The 27821-nt window shown below is 36.7% G+C and overlaps 1 protein-coding gene across 1 annotated transcript in view; it reads left to right on the top strand.

Annotated features, from left to right (window-relative positions):
- The window catches only part of LOC132666288 (uncharacterized), a 175568-nt gene extending 148845 nt beyond the window's left edge, over positions 1 to 26723 (top strand). Inside the window, exons 27-28 of the mRNA XM_078446785.2 lie at positions 6125 to 6145; positions 25391 to 26723. Coding sequence (XP_078302911.2) covers positions 6125 to 6145; positions 25391 to 26316 — 947 coding nt within the window. The 3' untranslated portion in view covers positions 26317 to 26723. The remainder of the gene's footprint in view (positions 1 to 6124; positions 6146 to 25390) is intronic.
- Positions 26724 to 27821: the final 1098 nt, after the last annotated feature.

Below are 27821 nucleotides of genomic sequence, written 5' to 3'. Positions count from 1 at the left end.
CTGAATTGCAACATAATTTCCTCCTAGAACTGTCTTTGCTGCATCCCAAAGGGTTTGGACTGTCGTTTTTTTCATTTTCATTGGCTCCCATGTATTTTTTTTTAATTTCATCTTTAATTTCCAAGTTGTCCCATTCATTCTTTAGTAGGATGTTCTTTAACCTCCATGTATTTGATGGTTTTCAATTTTTTTTCTTGTGGTTGATTTTAAGTTCATAGCATGTTGTGATCTGAAAATATGCATGGTGTGATCTCGATCTTTTTGTACCCATGGAGGGCTGATTTGTGATCCAGTATGTGATTTATCCTGAAGAATATTCCATATACAACTGAGAAGAATGTGTAATTCTGCTGCTTTTTAATGAAATGTTCTGAATATATCTGTTAAGTCCATCTGGTCCAGTGTGTCATTCAAAGCCATCGTTTCCTTATTGATTTTTTGCTTAGGTGATCTGTCCTTTTCTGTAAGTGGGGTACTATTATGGTATTATTATCAGTGAGTTTCTTTGTATTTGTTATTAATTGATTTATATATTCGGGTGTTTTCAATTTGGGGACATAAATATTTACAAATGTTGGATCTTCCTTTTTTTAATTTTTTAAAGTTTGTTTGTCTATGTGGAGAGAGAGGGAGAGAGAGAGAAACAAAAAACCCAGAGAATTGAAAAACTATATGCTGATTCCGAAAGAAAAAAAGAAAGAAAGGAAATAAAAGAAAGAAAGAAAAGAAAGAAAAGAAAAGAAAAGAAAAAGTAAAGACAAAGAAGCCTGAACGGGGGCAGTGTTGGTGGGGGGGAGGAATGAAATGAAAAAAACAAACAAGAAACTATAAGCCTAATTGCAAAGGAAAAAAAAAGAAGAAAGAAAAAAAAAGAAAGAAGAAAAGAATGAAAGCCTGGTCCTATTTCCACAAAAACTGCAGGTGTCATTTTGAAACACTGGATTTTCAGTACCCTTGGTGCATGCGGTGTCCTGGCTGTTCTGGAGGAGAGGCCTGCTGCATTGGCTCAGAGTCAGTCTTGCCCCAGCAAATAATTAGTTGCAGGCATAGAGATTTGGGATTTTGTGTAAGCGCATCTTGCCCCCACTGGGGGCTGCTGTGTTGCTTTTTGACATCCCTCCATGTTGGTGTTGGGAGAAAATGGTGCTACCTCAACCTCCATCTCTGGACAGGGGAATCTCACACCCTCCACTGTTCAGGCAGCCTTCACAGAATAGTCATCTCACCCTGTGCCTCAATTCTCTGGTGTTTTTCTGTGGCATGTAGCTGGCACTCAAAACTTGAAGCCTTAAAGTGCCCAGAACCTAATGGATCCACCCCCCTCTTTCTTTGGAGTAGAGCCTCTCCATTAATTGTCTCAAGTCCTTTGTCCCTGAAAAACCGTCTCAAGCCAGCGTAGTACATGGAATTGATGATGTAATACCACTAAAAGCAGCAAAGGTTATATTCCTTCTGAGTGTGCCTCTGTCCCCTGCTGATGAAAGGCCTTTGGCTGGCACCTGCGGGGCCTTTTGTCCTTGGGAAGGGAATATATCCTCTTCCAAAAGTACTGCAGAAAGGGGAAAGTTCTCTCCCAATGCACCCCTGAGATAGCTACACTGTGCTATGCACTCAGGGGCCAGCTCCCTCCTCCGCAGGAGCACTCCCCACAGCTCCACTCCAGAGAAAGTCATGCATTTCCAAAACCTCATAGTTTGAGCTCCAAAATCTGTTTGCAAAAAAGAACTGGGACATTCAATACTTCTGACTCCCAGTCTGTGATCCAGAGAGGTTTTCCTCTTGTGCTAATTCAATGTTGCACTACATCAAAGCCTCTCTCTTTCTCTCCCTTTTGTCTTTCCATGGAAAGCGTTCCTCCTCTCCATGGCACTACTGTTTGTCTCTCCCCCATTGGACTTTCTTGTACCTTGCACCTGATACTCTTCCCCTCCAACTATAGAGATTCTTTTTCCAGATCAATTTCCTGTGTGTTTCAAGTGATCTGACCTCAATACATCTGTGTTTGAGGGACTAGGAAAGCCCAGGGTCCCCCTATTTCTTCACAATCTTAACTCTGCCCTACAACTATCTTTAAAATAGGTAGTTTTGTTTGGGGATCAAAGGTGGTTTTGATCATTTTAAAAAAAGTATGTTGATTGAGAACTAGTCTAATTCCCTACTTTTTTCACTTATCACTTTATTTTTGAGATCTATTTATATCACTTTATAATTACTTTGTTAGTTGCTTTGAACTATATTTTCAAAAATCTATCCTTGGACTCACTAGTTGTTTCTAAGTACTGCATACTATTTACTGCCCCATATACATCAACCACAGTGTATTTATTCACTCCTTTTTCCACAGATGGCATGGTCTCTACAACTCTCAGCTCACATCAGTGATCTGGAGTGTGTCCTCTTTATATCTTGTGAGTTATTTCTCTAGAAGTTATACTTGGGAGTAGTTCCACTGATAAGATGTACAGATACTTAATTTCATCATTAGATTGCTTTCCAGAACTAATGTAACAATCCATACTCTCACTAGTTGTTGGAGGAATGTTCCCTTCATCTCACATCTTGTACAGCACTTCATTTTTTCTATCTCCCTAGTTGGCCATCTGGTTGGTACAAGAAAGCTCCTTGTTGTTATTTTAATTTGCTTTCTGGTGTCTACTGGTGAGTTCGTATATCTAGCCATTCAGGCTTTCCTTTTCTAAGTTGCCTATTCATATCCTCTGCCCATTTTTCCATTCATGTTTCCAGTTCTTTCTTTTTACATGGCAGGCACCTCTTGCATATTGTGGATATAATCTTTTACTATTTTTTATACTTTGAAAATATCTTCTCTTAATTTGTTACATGTCTGTGAACTTAATGGTGTTCTTGGTTAAACAGAAACAATTCTGTTGGAGTTAAATATACTTGTTTTTTCACATTATGTGTTTTGGGGATTCAAAGAAAGACTTTGCTCCACACAACACCATTAGAGGTGTTTTCCACAATTTTATTTTATTATATTTAAAGTTTTATCTCCACATTTAGGATTTTAATATACCTCTTAATGCTCTTATGCCAAAGACTGGCCACTAAAGACAGATATCCCAGCACACTAGCTGTCTTCCATAAAGGATCTTAGTAGTTCCTTAAGGGTTTTGATACCTTATAGATTGAGTGTTCCTTTAGTTTGAATTTCACTTTGGTGAAACTATTTTTTAATGTTGCTTATTCCTTTACTTAACTGTTATATCTGCAAGTACAGGAACAGTGTTCTTCTGTTCATTTCTCCATCCCCAGTATATATTATACTACCACATACAATATGGTAGACACTTAAGCATTTGTTTTAGAGAAAGAAGAAAATTACGTTCTTTTCATTTGCCTATAAATCTCAGAAAGAGGTAGAATGATGTGTAGTCAAACCTGGATTCCCAGAACAGATTTATCACCTCTTTGTTTTTTACTAAAGAGAGGTTAACAATCCTCTCTGGATTGAAAGAATGCCAGACAGCAGAACAGAACAGAAAGAAGAAGAGAGAGAAATTAAAAATCATGTACAGAAAAAGTGTCAGAGAAGTAAAATTCAAAGAAAGAGATTTGGAAGTCAGGGATTAAAGTGTCAAAGGAGTCAACATGGAGTTGGGGAGAAGATGGGGATAAAACAGCAGTGTTAGAGGCAAGCGTTTTGGAGCCAAGCTTCTAGGGTTCAAATCCAATTAAGAGTTAGGGAACTTTAGGCAATTTGCTACATGAGTGAAATGCAGATAATGTTAGTCATCACATAAACTTACTCTGAAAGCAGACTTCAAATATCTGATCCTAAGTATGGATAGTTTTGTTAGAAATCTGAGAATCCCTGTGTCCCGGGGGTAATAAAACAACTTAAAATGATACAGGAGGCAGTAAAGATCATTTGGAGAGAAGCATCTAGGATGTTACTGAGAAAAGACATTATATACTTCATGAAAGTCAGGCAATGTCTTGCTCTAAGTCTATCTCAGTGAGAGAAACACTCACTAAAATTTTATAAACTGAATGTACTCAAGTTCTCAATATCCTCTCCCTTGATTCTGTGTTGGGTTCAGAGACTGGTAAAGGGAGGGAGGTGTGGGTGTCAGAAAGAAAGAAGTCTGGAGTAGTGTATAGGGAGTAATTATGAAGGATTTCATAAATCATACTAGGAGTTTGGGTCTTGGAAGAAGTTTTCAAAGAATAAATGATCAGAATTGCATTAAAAAAAATGACTCTGAAATGTGTCATTAGACTCAGAGGACAGCCACTTACATGATCAGATGACCTCTCTCATGGAAAATAAAGTGGATTTTGACATGGAACCATGTTTCATTGCTTGTGATGGGAAAGGGGTGGAATTAAAGTGGGATATCCTAGGAAGCATAAGCCAAAGATCGTAAAGAGGTAGCAGAAGGATGTAAAATCTACCTTAGGACGACTTTCATAAGAAACCATTCTCTCGGTGCCGGGGGCGAGGGGGAAGGGGAGGGGAGACCTGATTAATAGAATGAATATAGAATTAAAAATGTAACTCTCCTATGGCTACCTATAATAGACTGATAATAATAAAAAGAGCAGATGTTCCATTTAAATGTAGTTTATGAAAAGAATAAAGAAAAAGATGAAGGAAGCGAGAAAGCAAATGGAAGAAGAAAACTGTAACTGATGCTTCAATTTAGGAGAGCCTGAATTTCAATTCACTATTGAGGAGTGCTGAGCAAACTCATCTTTGCTTCATGAAATAACCTAGGGTCTTATTTCAGAATGGAAACACAGCTGACTGTGTATAGCCATTTCTAAAATAAAAGACCAGGATATTATCATTTTCATCCCTTTGAAATACTGCTAGTTTTCCTATTTGTTTTTCCATTCAACTGAATACTAAATTAAAGGTACAAAAATATACATTTATGGATTCAATGAAACTATTTTCACTTTGAATTTTAATTTTACCCTAAATAGAAGTGAAAAATCTCTGCAAATGTCCTGAAGCTTAAGCCTGACACCTCTGTTTAAAAGCTCCTGAAAGACAGAAAATTTGTAATTCTCACTCACAGCTGGGTCCCTTGTGCTGGGCACAGTACCTGGAACACAAGGGATGGTTAACAAATATTTCTTGAATTAACATTGAAAGAATGGAGGAAAGAAGGAACAGAAGATAACCAGTATCAATTATATTCAATATATGCCAGACAAAGTGACCTCAAATAGTTCTGTTTTTCTTTTGAGAGAATTAGTGTTACTCGTTGGCTCCCTTGCTGTTGTCTCCTTATGATATATTTTGGTATTCCATACTATCTAAGGAGTGCCATTTCTAGCCCTTGGAACGCTCTTCTAATTGTTTTGAAATACATAGATTGCTGATAAATTCCAGAAAGCATGTACTCCTTATTAATAGAAAAATACATGTATTCACTGTGGTGTGTAATAACATCACCAGGGAAAATGTGTTAAGCCTATTTGTAAGCAACATCTTAATTTTCCACTCTGTGACCCATGTATGATAAATAAATAAATAAACAAAGAAACAAACAAGTAAACAAAAGTCAAATGAATCCCCAGGCTAAGAAAGGGGGAAGGAACAGACTACATGAGGAAAACTGAGAGAATTAAGTGATGGTAAGAAAATTCAAATGTTGAAAAATTTTACTTCATAAATAGTTCAATTAAAAGTGAAATAGTTAAGAGGTGCCTGGGTGGCTCAGTCAGTTGAGCATCCGACTTCGGCTCAGGTCATGATCTCAGTTTGTGGGTTTGAGCCCTACATCAGGCTCTGTACTGACAGCTCACAGCCTGGAGCCTGCTTCAGATTCTGTCTCCCTCTCTCTCTGCCCCCTGCTCATTCTCTCTCTCTCTCTCAAAAATAAACATTAAAAAAATTTTTTTAATGAAATAGTTAAATGGTAAAAAATATATGAAGAAAGTGTAGAATAAGTGCTATATACTGTCTTTCCCCTAAGCCCATCAAAATAGCCAGATTATTTTAAAAATACAAATAAGGTTGATCTGGTGCTCTGTAAGTGTCCTGCTTAAAAAAAAATTCTTTCTGAAAAATATAGTAGAAAACAGTGTATTATACCCAAAAAAGGTATATTTTTATTTTGACTATATTATTCTTGGTTTTGTTTTTTAGGATCGACTCCAGTACCCACAAGTAATTTCCTTTGCATCTCTCAATTGTAGTATATGTCAATCGCCTATAGAATCCAGGGAACTTTTCACAAAATGCCTATTTCAACTCAGGCTTACATATCTCGGTCTCCTTTCCTTTCTTTTTATCCAGAAGTCCCATAGTTCATTGAGAAATTTTTAGAAAGTGAAATGTTAAAATCACTAACTGGAAAAACAAGAAATACCAGAAGCATTTCCTAATATTTAACACAGTGTATTTACATGTTTAAAAAAGAATAGAGGTAAAAGGTTAACTTGAAAATAAGATAATTGAAAGAAATTAATTGATGTATTTAGGGAAATTGATTAAAGTAAGACAACAGTTACAATATTCCAGAGTATCAATTTCCAATAAGGTGGTGAGGTGAAAAAAGGTGATTGTTGGGGAATAGCGATAGCCTCCTGCCCAGCCCTCTTAAGTTCTATCTATGACAGGACTAAAACCCGCCATGGGATCAAGACTACTGATGTTCTTAACAAAAGAAGATTATCAACATTAAATAATCACCATGTGCAAGAATAAAACATTAGAATTAAAATTTTTACTTAATTTTTTTCTTTTTTTTATATATTTTAACTTTATTTTTTATTTTTTAAAATTTACATCCAAATTAGTATATAGTGAAGCAATGATTTCAGGAGTAGATTCTTAATGCCCCTTACCCATTTAACCCATCCCCCCTCCCACAACCCCTCCAGCAACCCTCAGTTTGTTCTCCATATTTATGAGTCTCTTCTGTTTTGTCCCCCTCCCTGTTTTTATATTATTTTTGTTTCCCTTCTCTTATGTTCATCTGTTTTGTCTCTTAAAGTCCTCATATGAGTGAAGTCATATGATTTTGGTCTTTCTCTGACTAATTTCACTTAGCACAATACCCTCCAGTTCCATCCACGTTGTTGCAAATGGCAAGATTTCATTCTTTTTGATTGCTGAGTAATACTCCATTGTGTATATATACCACATATTCTTTACCCATTCATCCATCGATGGACATTTGGGCTCTTTCCATATTTTGGCTATTGTTGATAGTGCTGCTATAAACATAGGAGTGCATGTGTCCCTTCGAAACAGCACACCTGTATCCCGTGGATAAATGCCTAGTAGTGCAATTGCTGGGTTGTAGGGTACTTCTATTTTTAGTTTGTTGAGGAACCTCCATACTGTTTTCCAGAGTGGCTGCACCAGCTTGCATTGCCACCAACAATGCAAAAGAGATCCTCTTTCTCTGCATCCTTGCCAACATCTGTTGTTGCCTGAGTTGTTAAAGTGAGCCATTCTGACAGGTGTCAGGTGGTATCTCATGGTGGTTTTGATTTGTATTTCTCTGATGATGAGTGATGTTGAGCATTTTTTCATGCATCGGTTGGCCATCTGGATGTCTTCTTTGGAGAAGTGTCTATTCATGTCTTTTGCCCATTTCTTCATTGGAATATTTGATTTTGGGTGTTGAGTTTGATAAGTTCTTTATAGATTTTGGATACTAACCCTTTATCTGATATGTCATTTGCAAATATCATCTCCCATTCTGTCGGTGGCCTTTTAGTTTTATTGATTGTTTCCTTCCCTGTGCAGAAGATTTTTATTTTGATGAGGTCCCATTAGTTCATTTTTGCTTTTGTTTCCCTTGCCTCCAGAAACGTGTTGAGTAAGAAGTTGCTGTGGCCAAGATCAAAGAGTTTTTTGCCTGCTTTCTCCTTGAGGATTTTGATGGCTTCCTGTCTTACATTGAGGTCTTTCATCCATTTTGAGTTTATTTTGTTTATGGTGTAAGAAAGTGGTCCAGGTTCATTCTTCTGCATGGCGCTGTCCAGTTTCCCTAGCACCACTTGCTGAAGAGACTGTCTTTATTCCATTGGGTATTCTTTTCTGCTTTGTCAAAGATTAGTTGGCCATATGTTTGTGGGTCCATTTATGGGTTCTCTATTCTGTTCCATTGATCTGAGTGTCTGTTCTTGTGCCAGTACCATATTGTCTTGATGATTACAGCTTTGTAGTATAGCTTGAAGTCTGTGATTGTGATGCCTCCTGCTTTGGTTTTCTTTTTCTTTTTTTTTTTTTCTTTTTTTTATTTTTTTTTTATTTTTGAGACAGAGAGAGACAGAGCATGAACAGGGGAGGGGCAGAGAGAGAGGGAGACACAGAATCGGAAGCAGGCTCCAGGCTCCAAGCCATCAGCCCAGAGCCCGACGCAGGGCTCGAACTCACGGACCGCGAGATCGTGACCTGAGCTGAAGTCGGACGCTTAACCAACTGAGCCACCCAGGCGCCCCTTCTTTTTCAAGATCGCTTTGGCTATTTGGGTTCTTTTCTGGTTCCATACAAATTTTAGGATTATTTGTTCTAGCTCTGTGAAAAATGCTAGTGTTACTTTGATAAGGATTGTGTTGAATATATAGATTGCTTTGGGTAGTATCGACATTTTAACAATATTTGTTCTTCTTATCCAGGAGCATGGAATCTTTTTCCATTTCTTTTTTTTTTTTTAATTTTTTTTAACATTTATTCATTTTTGAAAGGCAGAGAGAGAGCACAAATGGGGAAGGGGCAGAGAGAGAGGGAGACACAGAAACAGAAGCAGGCTCCAGGCTCTGAGCTGTCAGCACAGAGCCCAATGCAGGGCTTGAACTCACAGACCATGAGATCATGACCTGAGCCGAAGTCGGCCAATTAACCGACTGAGCCACCCAGGCACCCCAATCTTTTTCCATTTCTTTGTGTCTTCTTCAATTTCTTTCATAAGCTTTCTATAGTTGTCAGTGTATAGATTTTTCACCTCTTTGGTTAGATTTATTCCTAGGTATTTTATGGTTTTTATGCAACTGTAAATGGGATCAATGCCTTGATTTCTCTTTCTGTTGCTTCATTGTTGGTGTATAGGAATGCAACCGATTTCTGTGCATTGATTTTATATCCTGCAACTTTGCTGAATTCATGAATCAGTTCTAGCAGTTTTTTCAAACTCTTTTGGGTTTTCCATATAGATTATCATGCCATCTGCGAAGAGTGAAAGTTTGATCTCCTCCTGGCCGATTTGGATGCCTGAAAATTTTCACTTTAGAGAAGTCTGTAGTAATGCCAAATCATTTTTTCTTCCATGTCTTAGTGTAAAAGTACCTTGGTCCAAAGCAGTGTTAAGAGACTAGTATTATTATCACTTATGCAGGGAAAATGAGAACTCATAATTCCCTTTTCCTGAAGTAGTGCCATTTTTAAAAAAATTCACTCGTGATTAAAAAGAAAATTAATATTGGGGCACCTAGGTGGCTCAGTCAGTTGAGCATCTGACTTCAGCCTAGGTCATGATCTCCCGGTTCATGAGTTCAAGCCCCACATTGGGCTCTGTGCTGACAGCTCAGAGCCTGGATCCTGCTTCAGATTCTGTGTCTCCCTCTCTCTCTGCCCTTCCCTACTCACATTCTCTCTCTCAAAAATAAACATTTAAAAAATTTTTAAAAATAAACATATAAAAAATTACGTTACTCAGTTCTCATTGTGATGAGTGTACTCACCATCTGTCACCATACAATGTTCTTACAATATTCTTGACTATATTCCTTATGCTGTACTTTTCACTTCCATGACTTATTTATTTTATAACTAGAAGTTTGTACTCTTAATCCTCTTCACTTATTTCACACCTTTGCCCACACAATTCTCCTTTGGCAAGCCACCAATTTGTTCTCTGTATTTAAAAGCCTGGGGTTGTTTGTTTGTTCATGAGTTTTGTTTTCTGAATTATTTTCTAGATTCCACAAATAAGTGAAATCATATGGTATTTGTCTTTCTCTGTCTGACTTATTTTACTTACCATAATACCTCTAGGTCCATCCATGTTGTTGCAAATAGAAGACTTCATTCTTTTTATGGCTGAATAATACTCCATTTTATATGTATATGTATACATTGTATACATCTATGTATGTATATACACATGTATACATACAATATTTATATATATGCAATGTTCATATATACATATACAATATGCATATATACAATGTGTATATATATATACATATATATATATATATATATATATATATATATATACACATACATATCACCTTCTTTATCTGTTCACCTATTGATTATACTTAGGTTACTTCCACATTTTGGCTATTATAAATAATGTTGCAGTAAAAATGAGGGTGCATATATCGTTTCAAATTAATATTTTTATTTTCTTTGGGTAAATACTCAGCAGTAGAATTACTGAATCATATGGTATATCTATTTTTAATTTTTCAAAAATGATTATTAGATCATTGACGCACATTATAAAATAATTTTTACTTTGTAAACTAACATTTTACAGTGCTCTCTTGACAAAGTTATTTTCTAAGAATGATATAAAATATAGAAACTATAATTTAAAATATGATTGAGGAGGAATTCTAAGATGGTGGAGAGGAGGAGTTAAGATGGTGAAGGAGTAGGGGAACCCTAAGCTTGCCTCCTCCCTCAAACACAGCTAAATAATTATCATATCATTCTGAACATGCAAGAAATCAATCTGAGGACTGAGAGAACAAAACTGTAAGTCTACAAGTAGAAAAGTGACCACCTTCTGAAAGGTAGGAAGTGGGGAGAGTTGATTTGGGGGACATAAGAACTGCAGTTGAAGAGGACGGGAGGGAGCCCTGCTTACAGAAGCTACCACAAGGTATTATAAGCAGCAGAGCACAAAATCTGATTTTAGAAGTTCACCACTACAGGGGCCATGCCTGGCTTAAAGGTGCTCTGGTAGAGAGAGGGTGGATACCCAGGAGCAGACAGCATGTTCTAAGGATTCTCTGGGTTGCAAGAAGAATGGGTGCCAACATGCTGCACTGTTTACAGGCATAGGAGCAGAGAATGCCTGGAGAGTACAGAGAGCCTAGGTGCCAGATTTTGGATACCCCTTTATCTCAAACTCTGAACTCCTGTGCAGTTGTGTATCTGCTTTCCTGGAACAGGCTGGCAAATAGCAAAAGTATAGGTAAACCCTCGCCCAAATGATCTACACAGGTTTGCACCATGGGAAGCTATAAAAGTTGGAGTTCAGAAATGCAGTCATGTGCCTGGGATAAAACAGGAGTAAGATGCCACCTGGAAGTGGATGGCTTGGACCCAGAAAGAGCAAAGGCAAAGATCAGAGGAAAGCCAGGGACACAAGAGGCATGATTGCTTGCTCTTTTGTGAGAGCTTCCCAAAGAGTATCAGGCTCAAACTCTCTGCTCCTGGGAAAAGAGTGCACAGCAAAACTATTTAGCATCCCTCCCATCATCAAGCACTGATCTCACTGAGCTAAATAACACCACCAATTGGAGACCCGAGCTGCTTACACAAAGCCCCATGTCCCTGGACCCCATGGGTGCATCTGCACGAGGGCAAGTTCTCCTGAAAATCAATGTAAAAAACCCTCCCCCAGAAGACCAGCACAAACCCTTCTCATGCACTGTCTACTGATCATATAGTGCTGCAAAGTTTCAGCTCTAGGGGAAATAGGGTCTAGCATCCTTTTTATCTTTTTTAAATTTTTTTAATTGTTTAAAATTTTCTTTTATTCCTTCTTATTTATATATATAAAGGTTATTCATTTATTTTGAGAGGCAGGGAGAGCAAGCAAGGAGGGGAAGAGAGAGAGGGAGAGAGAATCCTAAGCAGGCTCTATTCTTTTAGCACAGAGCCTGACACAGAACTCAATCCCACCACCCATGAGTTCATGACCTGAGACAAAACCTAGCTTATTTTAATAATCAGACCAAAACACACCTAGGATCTAGCTTTTTTTTTGGGGGGGGGGGGGTGGTTCTGGACAAAATGGCAAGATGGAGGAATTCATCCCAAAAGAAAGAACAGAAAGTAGAAATAATGGTCAGGGATTATATATATATATATATATATATATATATATATATATATATGCTATCTGAACTTGAATTTAAAATAATAATTGTAACAATACTATCTGGGCTTGAAAAAATAACATAGAAGACACTAAATAATCCATTACTGTAGAGATAAAAGAAATCTGACTAAAATCTAGTCAGGCTGAAATTAAAAATGCTGTAATTGAGATGCAAACTTAAATGGATGCCATAACAACAAAGATGGATGAAGTAGTCGACCGAATTAGTGATGTAGAAGATAAAATTATGGAAAATAATGAAGCTGAAAAAAGGAGGAAACAAAGATAATGGATCATGTAGGCAGACTTAAGAAACTCAGCAACTTATTAAAATGGAATAATATTTGTACCATAGGAGTTCCAGAAGATGAAGAGAGAGGAAAAGGGGGAAGAAAGTTTATTTGAGCAAATTATAACTGAAAACGTCCCTAATCTGGGGAAGAACACACATCAAATCCAAGAAGCACAGAGAACTCACATTAACTTCAACAAAAGCGAGCCATCGTCAAGGCATATAATATTAATGAAATACACAGCCAAGGAAAGAATCCTGAAAGCAACAAGGAAAAAGAAGTCTTTAACCTACAAAGGAAGACAGATCATGTTAGCAGCAGATATTTCCACAGAAACTTGGTAGGTCAACAGGGCACTTCTGTGCTGAATGGGAAAAATATGCAACCAAGAATATTTTATCCAAGGCTGCCATTCAGAACAGAAGGAGAGATTTCCAGACAAACAAAAACTAAACCACTAAAAACTAACTACTAAACCAGTCCCACAAAAAATATTACAGGGAACTCTTAGAGTGAGGGACAAAAAAACCCAAAAGCAACAAAGACTATAAAGGAACAGAGAAAATCCCAGAAACACCAAATTTACAGGTAACACAATGGCACTAAAGTCATATCTTTCAATAATCACCCTGAATGTAAATGGGCTAAATGATCCAATTAGAAGACATAGGGTATCAGAATGGATTTTAAAAAGCAAGATCCATGTATATACTGCCTACAAGGAACACATTTTATACTAAAGACATCTACAAATTGAAAGTGAGAGAATGGAGAATCATCTCTCATACTAAGGGACACCAAAAGAAAACTGGAAAAGTCATATTTACATCATACAAACTGGATTTTAAAACAAAGACTGTAATAAAAGATGAAGAAGGGCATTATATCATAATGAATGGGTCTATCCATCAAGAAGATCTAACAGTTGTAAATATTTATGCCTCCAACATGAGAGCACCTAAATATATAAATCAATAACAAACTTAAAGAAACTCATTGATAATAATACAATAATAGGAGGGGACTTTAATACCCCACTTACAACAAAGGACAGGTCATCTAAGCAGAAAATCAGCAATGAAACAATAGCTTTGAATGGCACACTGGATTGGATGGACTTAACAGATATATTCAGAACATTATATCCTAAAGCAACAGAAAACACATTTTTTTAGTGCATACAGAACATTCTCCAGAATAGATCACATACTGGGTCACAAATCAGCCCTCAACAAGTGTGAAAAGATTGAGATAATACCATGCATATTTTCAGATCACAGTGCTATGAAACCTGAGGTCAACCACAGGAAAAATTTTGGAAAGACAACAAATACTTGAAGGTTAAAGAACATCCTACAAAAGTCACCTGAGTGGTGCAGTCAGCTAAGTGTCTGACTCATGCTTTTGGCTCAGGTCATGAGATCAAACCCCAAGTTGGACTCAGCATGGGCATGGAGCCTGCTGATGATTCTCTCTCTTTTTCTATCTGGCCCTCCCCCTGCTCATATTCTCTCTACTCTCTCTCTAAAAAGAAAAGAAAAAAAGAACATCCTACTAAAAATGAATTTGTTAACCAGAAACTAAAGAAGAAATAGAAAAAAATACATGGAAGCAAATGAAACTGAAAACACGATAGTCCAAAACCTTTGGAATACAGCAAACACAGTTATTATAGGGAAATATATTGGAACACAGGCCTACCTCAAGAAGAAAGAAAGCTCTCAAATATACAACCTAAACTTATACCTAAAGGAGCTAGAAAAGGAAGAGCAAATAAAGCCTAAAGCCAGCAGAAGAAAGTAAATAAAAACTAGAGCAGAAATAAATGATATAGAAACAAACAAACAAACAAAAAACCCAGTAGACTAGATCAAAGAAACTAAGAGCTGGTTCTTTGAAAGAATTCATAACATTGATAACCCCCTAGCCAAACTTATCAAAAAGAAAAGGGAAAGGACCCAAATAAAATCATGATGAAATAAGAGATATTATAACCAACACTAAAGTAATAAAATTATAAGAGAATACTATGAGAAATTATATGCCAACAAACTGGGAAACCTGGAAAAAATGGATAAATTCCTAGAAACTTACACACTACCAAAACTGAAACAGAAAAATATGGAAAATTTGAACAGACCATAACCAGCAAAAAACTGAATTAGTAATCAAAAATCTCCCAATAAACAAAAGTCCAGGGTCAGATGACTTCCCTGGGGAATTCTACCAAACATTTAAAGAGGGGTTAATACATATTCTTCTCAAACTGTTTCAAAAAATAGAAATGGAAGGAAAACTTCCAAACTCATTCTACAAGGCCAGGATTACCTTGATTCCAAATCAGACAAAGACCCCACCAAAATGGAGAATTACAGGCCAATATCCCTGATTAACCTGGATGCAAAAATTCTCAAAAAGATACTAGCAAATCAAAATCAACAATTCATTAAAAGAATTATCCACCATGATCAAGTAGGATTTATTCCTGGGCTTCAGGTCTGGTTCAATATTTGCAAATCAATGAATGGGATAAAGCACACCAATAAAAGAAAGGATTAAGAACCACACAATCCTCTTAACAGATACAGAAAAATCTTTTGACAAATTATAACATCAAATTTTGGTAAAAATCCTCAAGAAAGTAGGGATAGAAGGAACAAACCTCAACATCATAAAGGCCATATGCAAAAGACCCACAGCTAATATCAACTTCACTGGGAAAAACTGAGAGCCTTTCCCCTAGGGTCAGGAATAAGGCAAGAATGCCCATTCTCACCATACTACTTCATATATTACTGGACGTCTTAGCCTCAGCAATCAGACAATAAAAAGAAATAAGAGGCATCCAACTGACAAAGAAGAAGTCAAGCTTCCACTATTTGCAGATGACATTATATTTTATGTAGAAAACCCAAAAAACTCCAATAAAAAACTGTTACAGCTAATACATAAATTCAGCAAAGTTGCAGGATATGACATAAAAGTACAGAAATCTGTTGCAGTTCTATATACCAATAACCAATTAGCAAAAGAAGAAATCAAGGAATTGATTCCATTTGCAATTACACCAAAAACAACTAGATACCTGAGAATGAACCTAACCAAAGAGGTAAAAGATCCATACTCTGAGGAGCACCTGAGTGGCTGTCAGTTGAGTGCCTGGCTTTGGCTCAGGTCATGATCTCACAGCTTGTGAGTTCGAGCCCCACGTCAGGCTCTGTGCTGACAGCTCGGAGCCTGGAGCCTGCTTCCGATTCTGTGTCTCCTTCTCTCTCTGCCCCTCCCCCGACTTGTGCTCTGTCTCTCTGTCTAAATAAATAAAATGTAAAATAAATAAATGTAAAAAAAATTTTTTAAAAACAACAGATCCATACTCTGAAAACTATACAAAAAATTTGAAGAGAACATAAAGAAAAGGAAAAGCATTCCATGCTCAGGGATTGAAAGAACAAATACTGTTAAAATGTCTATACTACCTATAGGAATCTACACATTTAATGCAATCCCCATCAAAATATCACCAGCATTTTTCACAGAGCTAGAACAAACAATCCTAAAATTTGTATGGAAACACAAAAGACCCTGAATAGCTAAAGCAATCCAGAAAAATAAAAACAAAACTGGAAGTATCATAATTCTGGATTTCAATCTATAGTATAAAGCTATAATCATTAAGACAGTATAGTACTCACACAAAAACAGACACATAGATCAATGAAATAGAATAAAGAACCCAGAAATGGGCCCACAGCTATATGGTTAACTAATCTTTGACAAAACATGAAAGAATATCCAATGGAAAAAAGAGTCTATTCAACAAATGGTTTTGGGAAATCTGGTCAACAACATAGAGAAGAATTAAACTGTACCACTTTCTTACACAATATATAAAAATAAATTCAAAATGGATGGAAGACCTAAATGTGAGATAGGAAACTATCAAAATCTTAGAGGATAACACAGGCAGCAACCACTTTGACCTCAGCTGTAGCAACTTCTTACCAGACACGTAGTCAGAGGCAAGGGAATAAAGCAAAAACCAACTATTGGGACTTCACCAAAATAAAAAGATTCTCACAGAGAAGAAAACAATCACCAAAACTAAAAGGCAGCCTACAGAATGGGAGAATATATTTGTAAATGACATATCTACTAAAGGGTTAGTATCCAAACTCTATAAAAAACTTAGCAAACTCAACACCCAAAAAGTGAATAATCCACTTAAGGAATTGTTAGAAACCAGGGAGGAGCCAAGATGGCAGAATAGCAATGAATTTTTTTTTTGCATCTCACATCCATGAAATACAGCCAGATCAACACTAAACCATCCTGCACACCTAGAAAACTGATTTGAGGATTAACACAACAATCTGCACAACCTGAACCACAGAACTCAGCAGGTATGCAGTGCAAAGAGGTGAACTGGGGGAGAGACAAGCTGCGGAGAGCAGGGAATTGTTTTTGCTTGCGGAGAGAGGAAGGAGATAGGGGGAGAATTTGGGGAAAGCACCACCCGAAAAGCAGCTGGAAAGAAAAGTGGAAATGTGGAAACAGCCACAGGGACTGAACTAAAAAGGGAGAAAGGGGAGTGTTTAAATTCCATCAAGACCCTATAAACAGGGGGAGAACAGCATCTGAAACTCTGCAACTCAATACCTGGCAGTGTTCTGGTGGGAAGGGCGAATCCCCAGGAGCAGAGTAGGGTCCAGAAAGTTCTCAGGCCATATGGGGAGAAGAAGTTCCAGTGCTGGAAAGACATTTGGTAGAGGTTGTGAGGCCACCCAGTCCCAGGTGACCCCAGAGAACAACCATGTTTGCTGGTGCTGGAACAAGTTCATTAAAGGTGAAGCTTGGTGCCAGATGTGTGTTGTGATTTTCCATTTGTAATTTTTTCAAATTCTATTTTACTTCCATCATTTCATTTTATTCCACTTCATTGTATTCATTTTCTCAAATTTTCAAATGTTTTCCTATTTCCTTTTCCCTTTTTTCCCTAATCTATCAAGCTCCTTTCAGTAACCACCAAAACACACCTAGAATCTACCATCATTTATTTGATTTGTATGTGTGTGTGTTGTTTTTAATTTTTTAATTTTAATTTTTTTCTCATCAATTCCTTTTCTCCCTTCAAAATGATGAAATGAAGAAATTCACCCCAAAAGAAAGAGCAGAAAGAAACAGCCATGGACTTAATAAACACAGATACAAGTGAGATGTCCAAACCAGAATTTTAGAATCACCATAATAAGAATACCAGTGGGAGTCGAAAATAGATTAGAATCCCTCTCTGCAGAGATAGAAATGAAAACTAGTCAGGATGAAATAAAAAATGCTATAACTGAGCTGCAAGCTCGAATGGATGTCACGGCAGCGAGGATGGATGAGCCAGAACAGTGAATCAGCAATATAGAGGGCAAACTTATGGAGAATAATGAAGCAGAAAAAAAAGGGAGACTAAGGCAAAAGAGCACAATTTAAGAATTCGAGAACTCAGTGGCTCATTAAAAAGGAACATTAGACTTAAAGGGGTCCCAGAAAATGAAAACAGAGAAAAAGTGGTAGAAGAGTTATGTGAGCAAATCATAGTGGAAAACTTTCCTAACCTGGGAAAATCCAGGAAGCACAGTGACTCCCATAAGATTCAACAAAACCGACCATCAACAAGGCATATTATAGTCAAATTCACAAAATACTCAGGCAAGGAAAGAATCATGAAAGCAGCAAGGGAAAAAAAGCCCTTAACCTATAAGGGAAGAGAGATCAGGTTAGCAGCAGACCTATCTACTGAAACTTGGCAGGTCAGAAAGGAGTGGCAGGATATATTCAATGTGCTGCATCAGAAAACTATGTAGACAAGAATTCTTTAGCCAGCAAGGTTGTCATTCAAAATAGGAGAGATAAAAAAAGTTTCTCAGACAAACAAAAATTAAAGGAATTCGTGACTACTAAACCCTCCTTGCAAGATATTTTAAGGGGTACTCTCTGAGGGGAGAAAAGATGAAGAAAAAAAAAAGACCAAGAGCAACAAAGACTAGAAAGGACCAGAGAACACCACCAGAAACTCCAACTGTACAACAAACATAATGGCAATAAACTCATGGCTTTCAGTACTCAGTCTAAATGCCAATGGACTCAATGCTCCAATCAAAAGACATAGGGTAACTGAAAGGATAAGAAAACAAGATCCATCTATATGCTGTTTACAAGAGACACACTTTAGACCTAAAGACACCTTCAGATTGAAAGTAAGGGGATGGAGAACCATCTATCATGCTAATGGTCAACAAAAGAAAGCCAGAGTAGCCATACTTATATCAGACAATCTAGACTTCAAAATAAAGACTGTAACAAGAGATGAAGAAGGGCATTACATCATAATTAATGGGTCTAACCACCAACAAGACTTAACAATTGTAAACATTTATGCTCCAAATAAGAAAGCACCCAAATACATAAGTCAATTAATCACAAACATAAACTCATTGATAATAATACCATAATAGTAGGGGACTTCAACACCCACTTACAGCAATGGACAGGTCATCTAAACAAAAAATCAACAAAGGAAACAATGGCTTTGAAGGACACACTGGACCAGATGGACTTCACAGATATATTCAGAACATTTCATCCTAGGGGCGCCTGGGTGGCGCAGTCGGTTGGGCGTCCGACTTCAGCCAGGTCACGATCTTGCAGTCCGTGAGTTCGAGCCCCGCGTCAGGCTCTGGGCTGATGGCTCAGAGCCTGGAGCCTGTTTCCGATTCTGTGTCTCCCTCTCTCTCTGCCCCTCCCCCGTTCATGCTCTGTCTCTTTCTGTCCCAAAATAAATAAATGTTGAAAAAAAAAAAAATTTAAAAAAAAAAAAGAACATTTCATCCTAAAGTTGTGGAATATACATTCTTCTCCAGTGCACAGGGAACATTCTCCAGAATAGATCACATACTGGAACACAAAGCAGACTTCAACAAGTACAAAAAGATCAAGATCATACCATGCATATTCTCAGACCACAACACTATGAAACTCAAAATCAACCACAAGAAAATTTGGAAACATAGCAAATACTTGGAGACTAAAGAACATCCTACTAAAGAAGGAATGGGCTAACCAAGAAGTTAAAGAGGAAATTAAAACGTATATGGAAGCCAATGAAAATGATAACTTCACAGCCAAAAACCTCTGGGACTCAGCAAAGGTGGTCATAGGAGGGAAGTATATAGCAATCCAGGCCTTCGTAAAAAAGAAAGAAAGGTCTCAGATACACAACCTAACCATACACCTTGAAGAGCTGGAAAAAGAACAGCAAATAAAAGCCAAAACAAGCAGAAGGCAGGAAATAATATAGATTATAGCAGAAATAAGCTATCAAAACAAAAAAAACAAGAAACAGTAGAACAGATCAGTGAAACCAGAAGGTGGTTCTTTGAAAGAATTAACAAAATTGGTAAACCACTAGCCAGTTTGATCAAAAAGAAAAAGGAAAGAACCCAAATAAATAAAATCAAGAATGATAGAGGAGAGATCACAACCAACACAGCAGAAATAAAAACAATAATAAAAGAATATTATGAGCAACTATATGCCAATAAAATGGGCAATATGGAAGAAATGGACAAATTCCTAGAAACATTTACACTACCAAAACTGAAACAGGAAGAAATAGAAAATTTGAACAGACCCATAACCAGGAAAGAAATTGAATTAGTAATCAAAATTGTTTCCAAAAAAAAGTCCAGGGCCAGATGGCACTCCAGGGGAATTCTACCAAACATTTAAAGAAGAGTTGGGGCTCCTGGGTGGCTCAGTCGGTTGAGCGTCTGACTTCAGCTTAGGTCATGATCTCATGGTCTGTGAGTTTGAGTCCCGCGTTGGGCTCTGTGCTGACAGCTCAGAGCCTGGAGCCTGCTTTGGATTCTGTCTCCCTCTCTCTTTGCCCCTCCCCTGCTCATGCTCTGTCTCTCTCTGTCAAAAATAAACATTAAAAAATATTTTAAAAAAAGAAGAGCTAACACTTGTTCTCTTGAAACTGTTCCAAAAAAATAGAAATGGAAGGAAAACTTCCAAACTCTTTCTATGAAGCCACCATTACCTTGATTCCAAAACCAGAGACCCCACTAAAAAGGAGAACTAACGACCAATTTCTCTGATGAACATGGATGCAAAAATCCTCAACAAGATATTAACCAACTGGATCCAACAATACATTAAAAAAATTATTCACCATGACCAAGTGGGATTTACACCTAGGATGCAGCACTGGTTCAATATCTGCAAAACAATTACTGTGATTCATCACATCAATAAAAGAAAGGAAAAGAGCCACATGATCCTCTCAATGGATGCAGAGAAAGCATATGAAAAAATACTTTCTTGATAAAACCCCTCAAGAAAGTAGGGATAGAAGGATCATACCTCGAGATCATAAAAGCCATATGTGAAAGATTCAACACTAATATCATCCTCAGTGGGGAAAAACTGAGAGCTTTTCCCCTAAGGTCAGGAACAAGACAGGGATGTCCACTCTCGCCACTGTTATTCAACATAGTATTGGAAGCCTTAGCCTCTGCAATGAGACAACACAAAGAAATAAAAGCCATTCAAATTGGCCAGGGGGAGGTCAAACTTTCACTCTTCTCAGATGACATGATACTCTATATGGAAAACCCAAAAGATTCCATCAAAAAACTGCTAGAATTGATTCATAAATTCAGCAAAGTTGCAGGATATAAAATCAATGCACAGAAATTGGTTGCATTCCTATACACCATCAATGAAGTGACAGAAAGAGAAATCAAGGAATCCATCCCATTTACAGTTGCACAAAAAACATGAACTACCTAGGAATAAATCTAACCAAAGAGGTGAAAAATCTATACACTGAAAACTATAGAAATCTTATGAAAGAAATTGAAGAAGACACAAAAAATTGGAAAAAGATTCCATGCTCCTGGATAAGAAGGACAAATATTGTTACAATGTCAATAGTACCCAAAGCAATCTACATATTCAATGCAATCCCTATCAAAATAACACCAGCATTCTTCACAGAGCTAGAACAAATAATCCTAAAATGTGTATGGAAGCAGAAAAGACCCCGAATAGCCAAAGCGATCTTGAAAAAGAAAACCAAAGCTGGAGGCATCACAATCCCAGACTTCAAGCTGTTACAAAGCTGTAAGCATCAAGACAGTATGGTACTGGCACAGGAATAGACACTCAGATCAATGGAACAGAATAGAGAGCCCATAAATGGACCCACAAACGTATGACCAACTAATCTTTGACAAAGCAGAAAAGAATATCCAATGGAATAAAGACAGTCTCTTCAGTAAGTTTTCCTGGGAAAACTGGACAGTGACATGCAGAAAAATGAACCTGGACCACTTTCCTGGACCATATACAAAAATAAACTCAAAATGGATGAAAGACCTGAACGTGACAGGAAACCATCAAAATCCTCAAGGAGAAAGCAGGCAAAAACCTCTTTGACCTTGGCCACAGCAATTTCTTACTCAACACGTTTCTGGAGGCAGGGAAACAAAAACAAAAATGAGCTACTGGGACCTCATCAAGATAAAAAGCTTCTGAACAGCAAGGGAAACAATCAGCAAAACTAAAAGGCAACCGACAGAATGGGAGAAGATATTTGCAAATGACATGTCAGATAAAGGGTTAGTATCTGAAATTTATAAAGAACTTATAAAACTCAACACCCAAAAACCAAACAATCCAGTGAAGAAATGGGCAAAAGACATGAATAGATGTCTTCTTCTCCAAAGAAGACATCCAGATGACCAACCAACACGTGAAAAAACACGTAACATCACTCAACATCAGGGAAATACAAATCAAACCACCATGAGATATCACCTCACACCTGTCGGAATGGCTAACATTAACTTAGGCAACAACATGTTGGCAAGGATGCAGAGAAAGAGGATCTCTTTTGCACTGCTGGTGGGAATGCAAACTGGTGCAGCCACTCTGGAAAACAGTATGAAAGTTCCTCCAAAAATTAAAAAAAGAACTACCCTATGACCCTTCAATTGCACTACTTGGTATTTATCCAAGGGGTACAGGTGTGCTGTTTCAAAGGGGCACACGCACCCCAACTGCTGTTTATAGCAGCACTATCAAAAATAGCCAAATTATAGAAAGACCCCAAATGCCCATCAACAGATGAATGGATAAAGAAGATGTGGTATATATAAACAATGGAGTATTACTCAGCAATCAGAAAGAATGAAATCTTGCCATTTGCAACTACATGGATTGAACTAGAGGGTATTATGCTAAGTGAAATTAACCAGTCAGAGAAAGACAAGTATCATATGACTTCACTCTTATGAGGACTTTAAGATACAAAACATATGAACATAAGATAAGGGAAGCAAAAATAATATAAAAACAGGGAGGGGAGCAAAAACATATGAGACTCTTAAATATAGAGAACAAACAGAGGTTGCTGGAGGGGTTGTGGGAGGGGGGATGGGCTAAGTGGGTAGGAGGCATTAAGGAATCTACTCCTGAAATCATTGTTGCACTATATGCTAATTAACTTTGATGGCAAGAAGAAAAAAAGAAATGGTTAGAAATCATGAATAGACAAAATAAATACTAAAAATTATAAATAGTGTAAACATAATAATGTTATATAACTTAATATAATATTACAAATATAATACAAATATAATTGTATAAAAATTTATTCATTATTAATATTTAATATAATTTACATGATAAATATAATATATAAATATTATAGCCTCAGTATATAATGATCTCTGGGGAATAAAAGAAATAAAGCAAAAGGTACAGGAAATATATCAAACAATGAATGCTAAAAATCCAAAATTAGGGGCGCCTGGGTGGCTCAGTCGGTTAAGCATCCGACTTTGGCTCAGGGCATGATGTTACGGTTTGTGAGTTCGAGACCCACATCGGGCTCTGTGCTGACAGCTCGGAGCCTGGAGCCTGCTTCGGATTCTGTATCTCTTCTCTCTGCCCCTTCCATGCTCATGCTCTGTCTCTCTCTGTCTCTCAACAATAAATAAACATTAAAAATTTTTTTTAAAAATCCAAAAATACTAGTTAATCAAAGAAATACAAATAAATAAGAGCTTTTTAAAGAAGCTATTTGTGAAAGATTAGAAAGATTTACAAAGCATAATGTTTTGGGGGGGTTGGTTGTATTTATATTTCTGACAATATGTTTCAAAATACAAAATGTGCATGTACTTTGACTAACATATTTATAGATTTTTTTCTCAAAAAAAAAGAACAACTTTTCAAAGGTATATGTATTCGATGGCTTATCGCATCATTTTTACAATAAAGTTTGCAAATAATATTCATCAATAGGACATTGGCTTAAAATTATGAGTTTATATAAATGAAATATTACTCAAACTTTTAAATGATTATACCAATCAATATTGTGGACACAGAACCCTGAAATGTTTTAAGTTAAATGACCACTGTATTATGTTTGACAGAATTTCTTCTTGTGTTGTGAGTTGTTAACCTCAAATATATTTGTTGTGTATTATTTTAGCAATTTTAAAAGCTCATTGATGTGCTTTTTCTCACATTGTCCTTGCATAACTCTATGAGGTAAACAAGGCCAGTATTATTAACTCCATTGTACATATGAAAAAGTTGAAATACAAAAAGATTAAAAGTGCCTGGCAAAGGCCACATAATAAGTAATAGAACTCAAATATTTTTAAACTCGTCCAATGATTGCTCTGTTATCCTGAATCCAGTCTAACAAGCCTTCTCAAAACAACAGGCCTATTCCAAAATTCCCACATTCCATCCAGGTTGGAAGCCCTGTTGAAAATGTCTTTCATAATATCCTCCCTCATCTCTTTACCCTCAACATCACCTGTCCAGTTTCATAAATTACATCTTTGGTTCCCAAAACTTTTAAGTTGCTGTGTGTTCCAGCTCCCCAAGTGTTAATTTTCCTTTACTAATAGAATAGATAGTGGGGGAAATGTGGATGGGGGTTGCCCAATACAGATAATGCAACACCCAAACTCAAAACATCCACCTAGACTACAGCCAAAGAGAAGAGCCAATTAAAGAGTACATACACAGGTGGGCAGAAACAACCGAATAAATCTGTGTGTCCAGTGACAAATATCTGGTATTCTTACCAAGGGTTACCACTATGATGCATAACATATGGGCTCTCATTAAACTCTTGACCCATTCCCAATTTGGGTAGACTCCTAACTCTTATTACTTGCTTAAAATATATTATCTATCATATTTTGGTAACTACTTGTCCTATTTGCTCTAGATTAAATATGGAAAGATGCATTGAAACTTAATATAGACAAATACTCAAAATCAATTAAAAGATAAGTTAATAATGAAATGATTAACCAAAGGAATCTGGACTTCAATAAAACAAGTTATCGTGCTCTATTTTTCCTTTCTATAAAAATATTAATTTTAGCTTGCTATGGATCACACAGCAATAAATATTCCTTTTATTGACACAGGTACTACAAGAACCAGCTGTTTTGCCACCTTAAGTAATGCTACTATCTCTAAATCACTTTTAAAGCAGAGTTCCTGAAAACATATGAGATAGCTAAGGAAAGCTCCAGCCTCATTGTCTCTCAAATTGCTGGCTTAGTAATTCTCTTTATCACTCAAAGGGAGGTGGAGCTTCCTTAAGGAATCATACAAATATTATATAATAATATAAATCTTCTCAGAAACAGTTTTTCTTTTCAGCATACATCTCTAATCATACACTCTAGTCATGCTCTGTTGAGGAATTTCCAATTCCTTTGTGTTGTATTTTTCCTTTTCTTGGTTTAATTCCTGAAAAGTCTGTATTCCAAGAACCTCTTTCCTGATCCTTTGTATGTGTATCCTTCACAAATTTTATATTATTGGGAGAACAAATTTATTGTCTCAACCTTAAAACAAAGTAAAAGTGTTTGATAGCAAAAAATGTCAATAGAGAAAAATTAAGATATGAATGAATTATGCACTTTTATTATATTATCTATATTATATTTTCAGGTAATTTGAAAGAAGATTCAAAATCAGAAGTAAAAAGTGGCACTAGAGAAGCAAGGAATATGACCCCAAAACAGGATATTTATTTGATAATTCAGGGAGTCCCTTTACAAAATAGCCAGAGTGGTCCTAAATGGCAGCAGAAGCGAGGAGTAAGTAGCCTTGAGAAGACCTATGAAAAGAGACAAAAACAGAAAACTGGAGTGAAAGTTGAAGAGCTTCCTAAGAAAACTCAGAGTAAAGAAGAGAGAAGAGAAACAAAGGACAAAAGAAAAGATACTAAGAAGGACATGAATAAGAAAAAAGAAATAGATAAGGCCCAATCAATGGAAGGAGGTGGTGAAAAATATAAAGGTGAAGAAGAAGAAAGGATGAACATGGAAAAGAAGGGAGATGAGGACAAGGAGGATGAAGACAAGAAGGGAGATGAAGTCAAGAAGGAAGACAAAGACTTAAAGGAGAAAAAATACAAGGAAGAGGAAAAGAACAAAAAGAACTATAAGAAAGGATATGAGGACAAGACAGAGGACAGGGACAAGAAGGGAGATGAGGACATAGAGCAAGGTGAGAATGAGGACAAGGAGAGAGATGGGGACAAGATAGGGGACATGGGCAATAATGGATATGAAGACAAGATAGAGTATAGGGACAAGAGAGATGAAGACCAGACAGAGGACAAGTACAAGGAGGGAAATGAGGACAAGACAGAGGACATGGGCAATATTGGAGATAAAGACATGACAGAGGATAGGGACAAGAAGGGAAATGGGGACATAAGGGAAGGTGAGAATGAGGACAAGGAAGAAGAGGAAAACAAGACAGAGGACAAGGACGAGGGAGATCCAGACAAGACAGAGGACAAGTCCAAGGAGGAAGATGAAGACAAGACAGAGGATATAAAAGGAGATTCTATGAAAAAAAAGGATTAAAAAAAAGTGGGTAAAGAGGACAAGAAGAACATAGACCCAAAAGAAGGTTATGGAAAGAAAATGGGCAGTAAAAAAAAAAGATCACACTAAAGAAAAAGTAACACTAGATTTCATAAACTAAAAAAACAGAATTGAATAATTTTGCTCTAACTCATAAACTTCAAAACTAGCTCCCAGTCTTCTGTGATGTAGGTTAAAATGATACACTCCTTACATTCTCTTTAGTCACAAATTTTCTGCTCCTTTGCTTGTAATCTGGAAGAAGATCTTTCAGAGATTGCTTCTATTTAGATCTCTGTCTCAAACTTCAGTTTCCAAACACAAGTTTTCAAAATGTATGTTCATTATGAACCATTGCTGGGAAAATACAATTAAGTAAAAATTAATTAAAACTCTGATTAAAGCAATGTAGATTTATTTTTCTCAAAGAAGTGTGGTATTTCCCTGTCTAACCAAATAGCTATTTACTTGGTCCCTACTAAGTTCAATATCCATAAAGGCATGCAAAAATATCTTTATCAAGTAGATAAATAAGAACATTAAAAACATTTAAAATATATAAATATTTTAAAAATGATTCAGAGCAGTAAATACAACAAGAAAGAACTCAGAAGAGGAAAATCCCTTTGGATAGGGATAATACATGAAAGATTTTCACAGGCAGTAGAATTTGAGCTGGGCATCAAAAGAAGATGGATAGGTTTGTATGTCGTTTGAGGCCCCTGGATTAGTAACTCCATTACTAGAGTATAAACTCCTTGAAGGAAAATCTATATCTTACCATGCTCTCCACCCTCAGTGCTTACCACAATGTTTACTAAATTGAATTGACTGGGAAAGGAAGTGAGAGAAAAAAAGTAAAAGTTTAGAATATGGAAAGTCTATTTTAAAGGCAGAGAGTAGAGCAGAGAATCTGTGTGCAACAAATTTCCCCAAGGAAAAAGACACAAAGGGAGATGAGGACCCTGCTGATGTAGATGATTTCAGCTGGCCCCGAGTAATCATTTTAATATTAATATTTAATATTTACTTTTATGTGAATTAACAAATGTATATCCAACCCATCAAACCCATGATTTCTGGAATTACAAATTAAGATGAGATTAAGTTAAAAGGTGAGTCAATTAAAATATTTTTAAGTAAAAATATTAGCATAGTAAAAACTATGACAAATGGGGGGGTGGTATAAAACTGAGGGTATTAAAAGAAAACAGGGTGGGAATAAGAAAATAGAGTTCTAGGGGGACTTGAGCATTTATTCCATTATTTGATAAGCAAAGGTATAAGCTGAGCTGTCTTTCAGAAAGAGTAATCTGGTGGGTTAGACAACAGAAAGGAGACTGAGAGATCAGCTAGAAGACTATTGTAGTAATACAGCCAGAAAAAGGCAACAACCTAACTCATTTGGAGGCAATAAGAATAAAATGAAAGGAACAGATGTGAGAACATTTCAAAAGAGAAATGAACTGACTTGGACAACAAACTGAATATATGTGACATGGAGA

Source organism: Panthera onca, chromosome B2 (assembly GCF_046562875.1).
Source record: "Panthera onca isolate mPanOnc1 chromosome B2, mPanOnc1 haplotype 2, whole genome shotgun sequence".
Taxonomy (NCBI): Eukaryota; Metazoa; Chordata; class Mammalia; order Carnivora; family Felidae; genus Panthera; species Panthera onca.
This window is presented reverse-complemented; position numbering and strand designations above follow the sequence as displayed.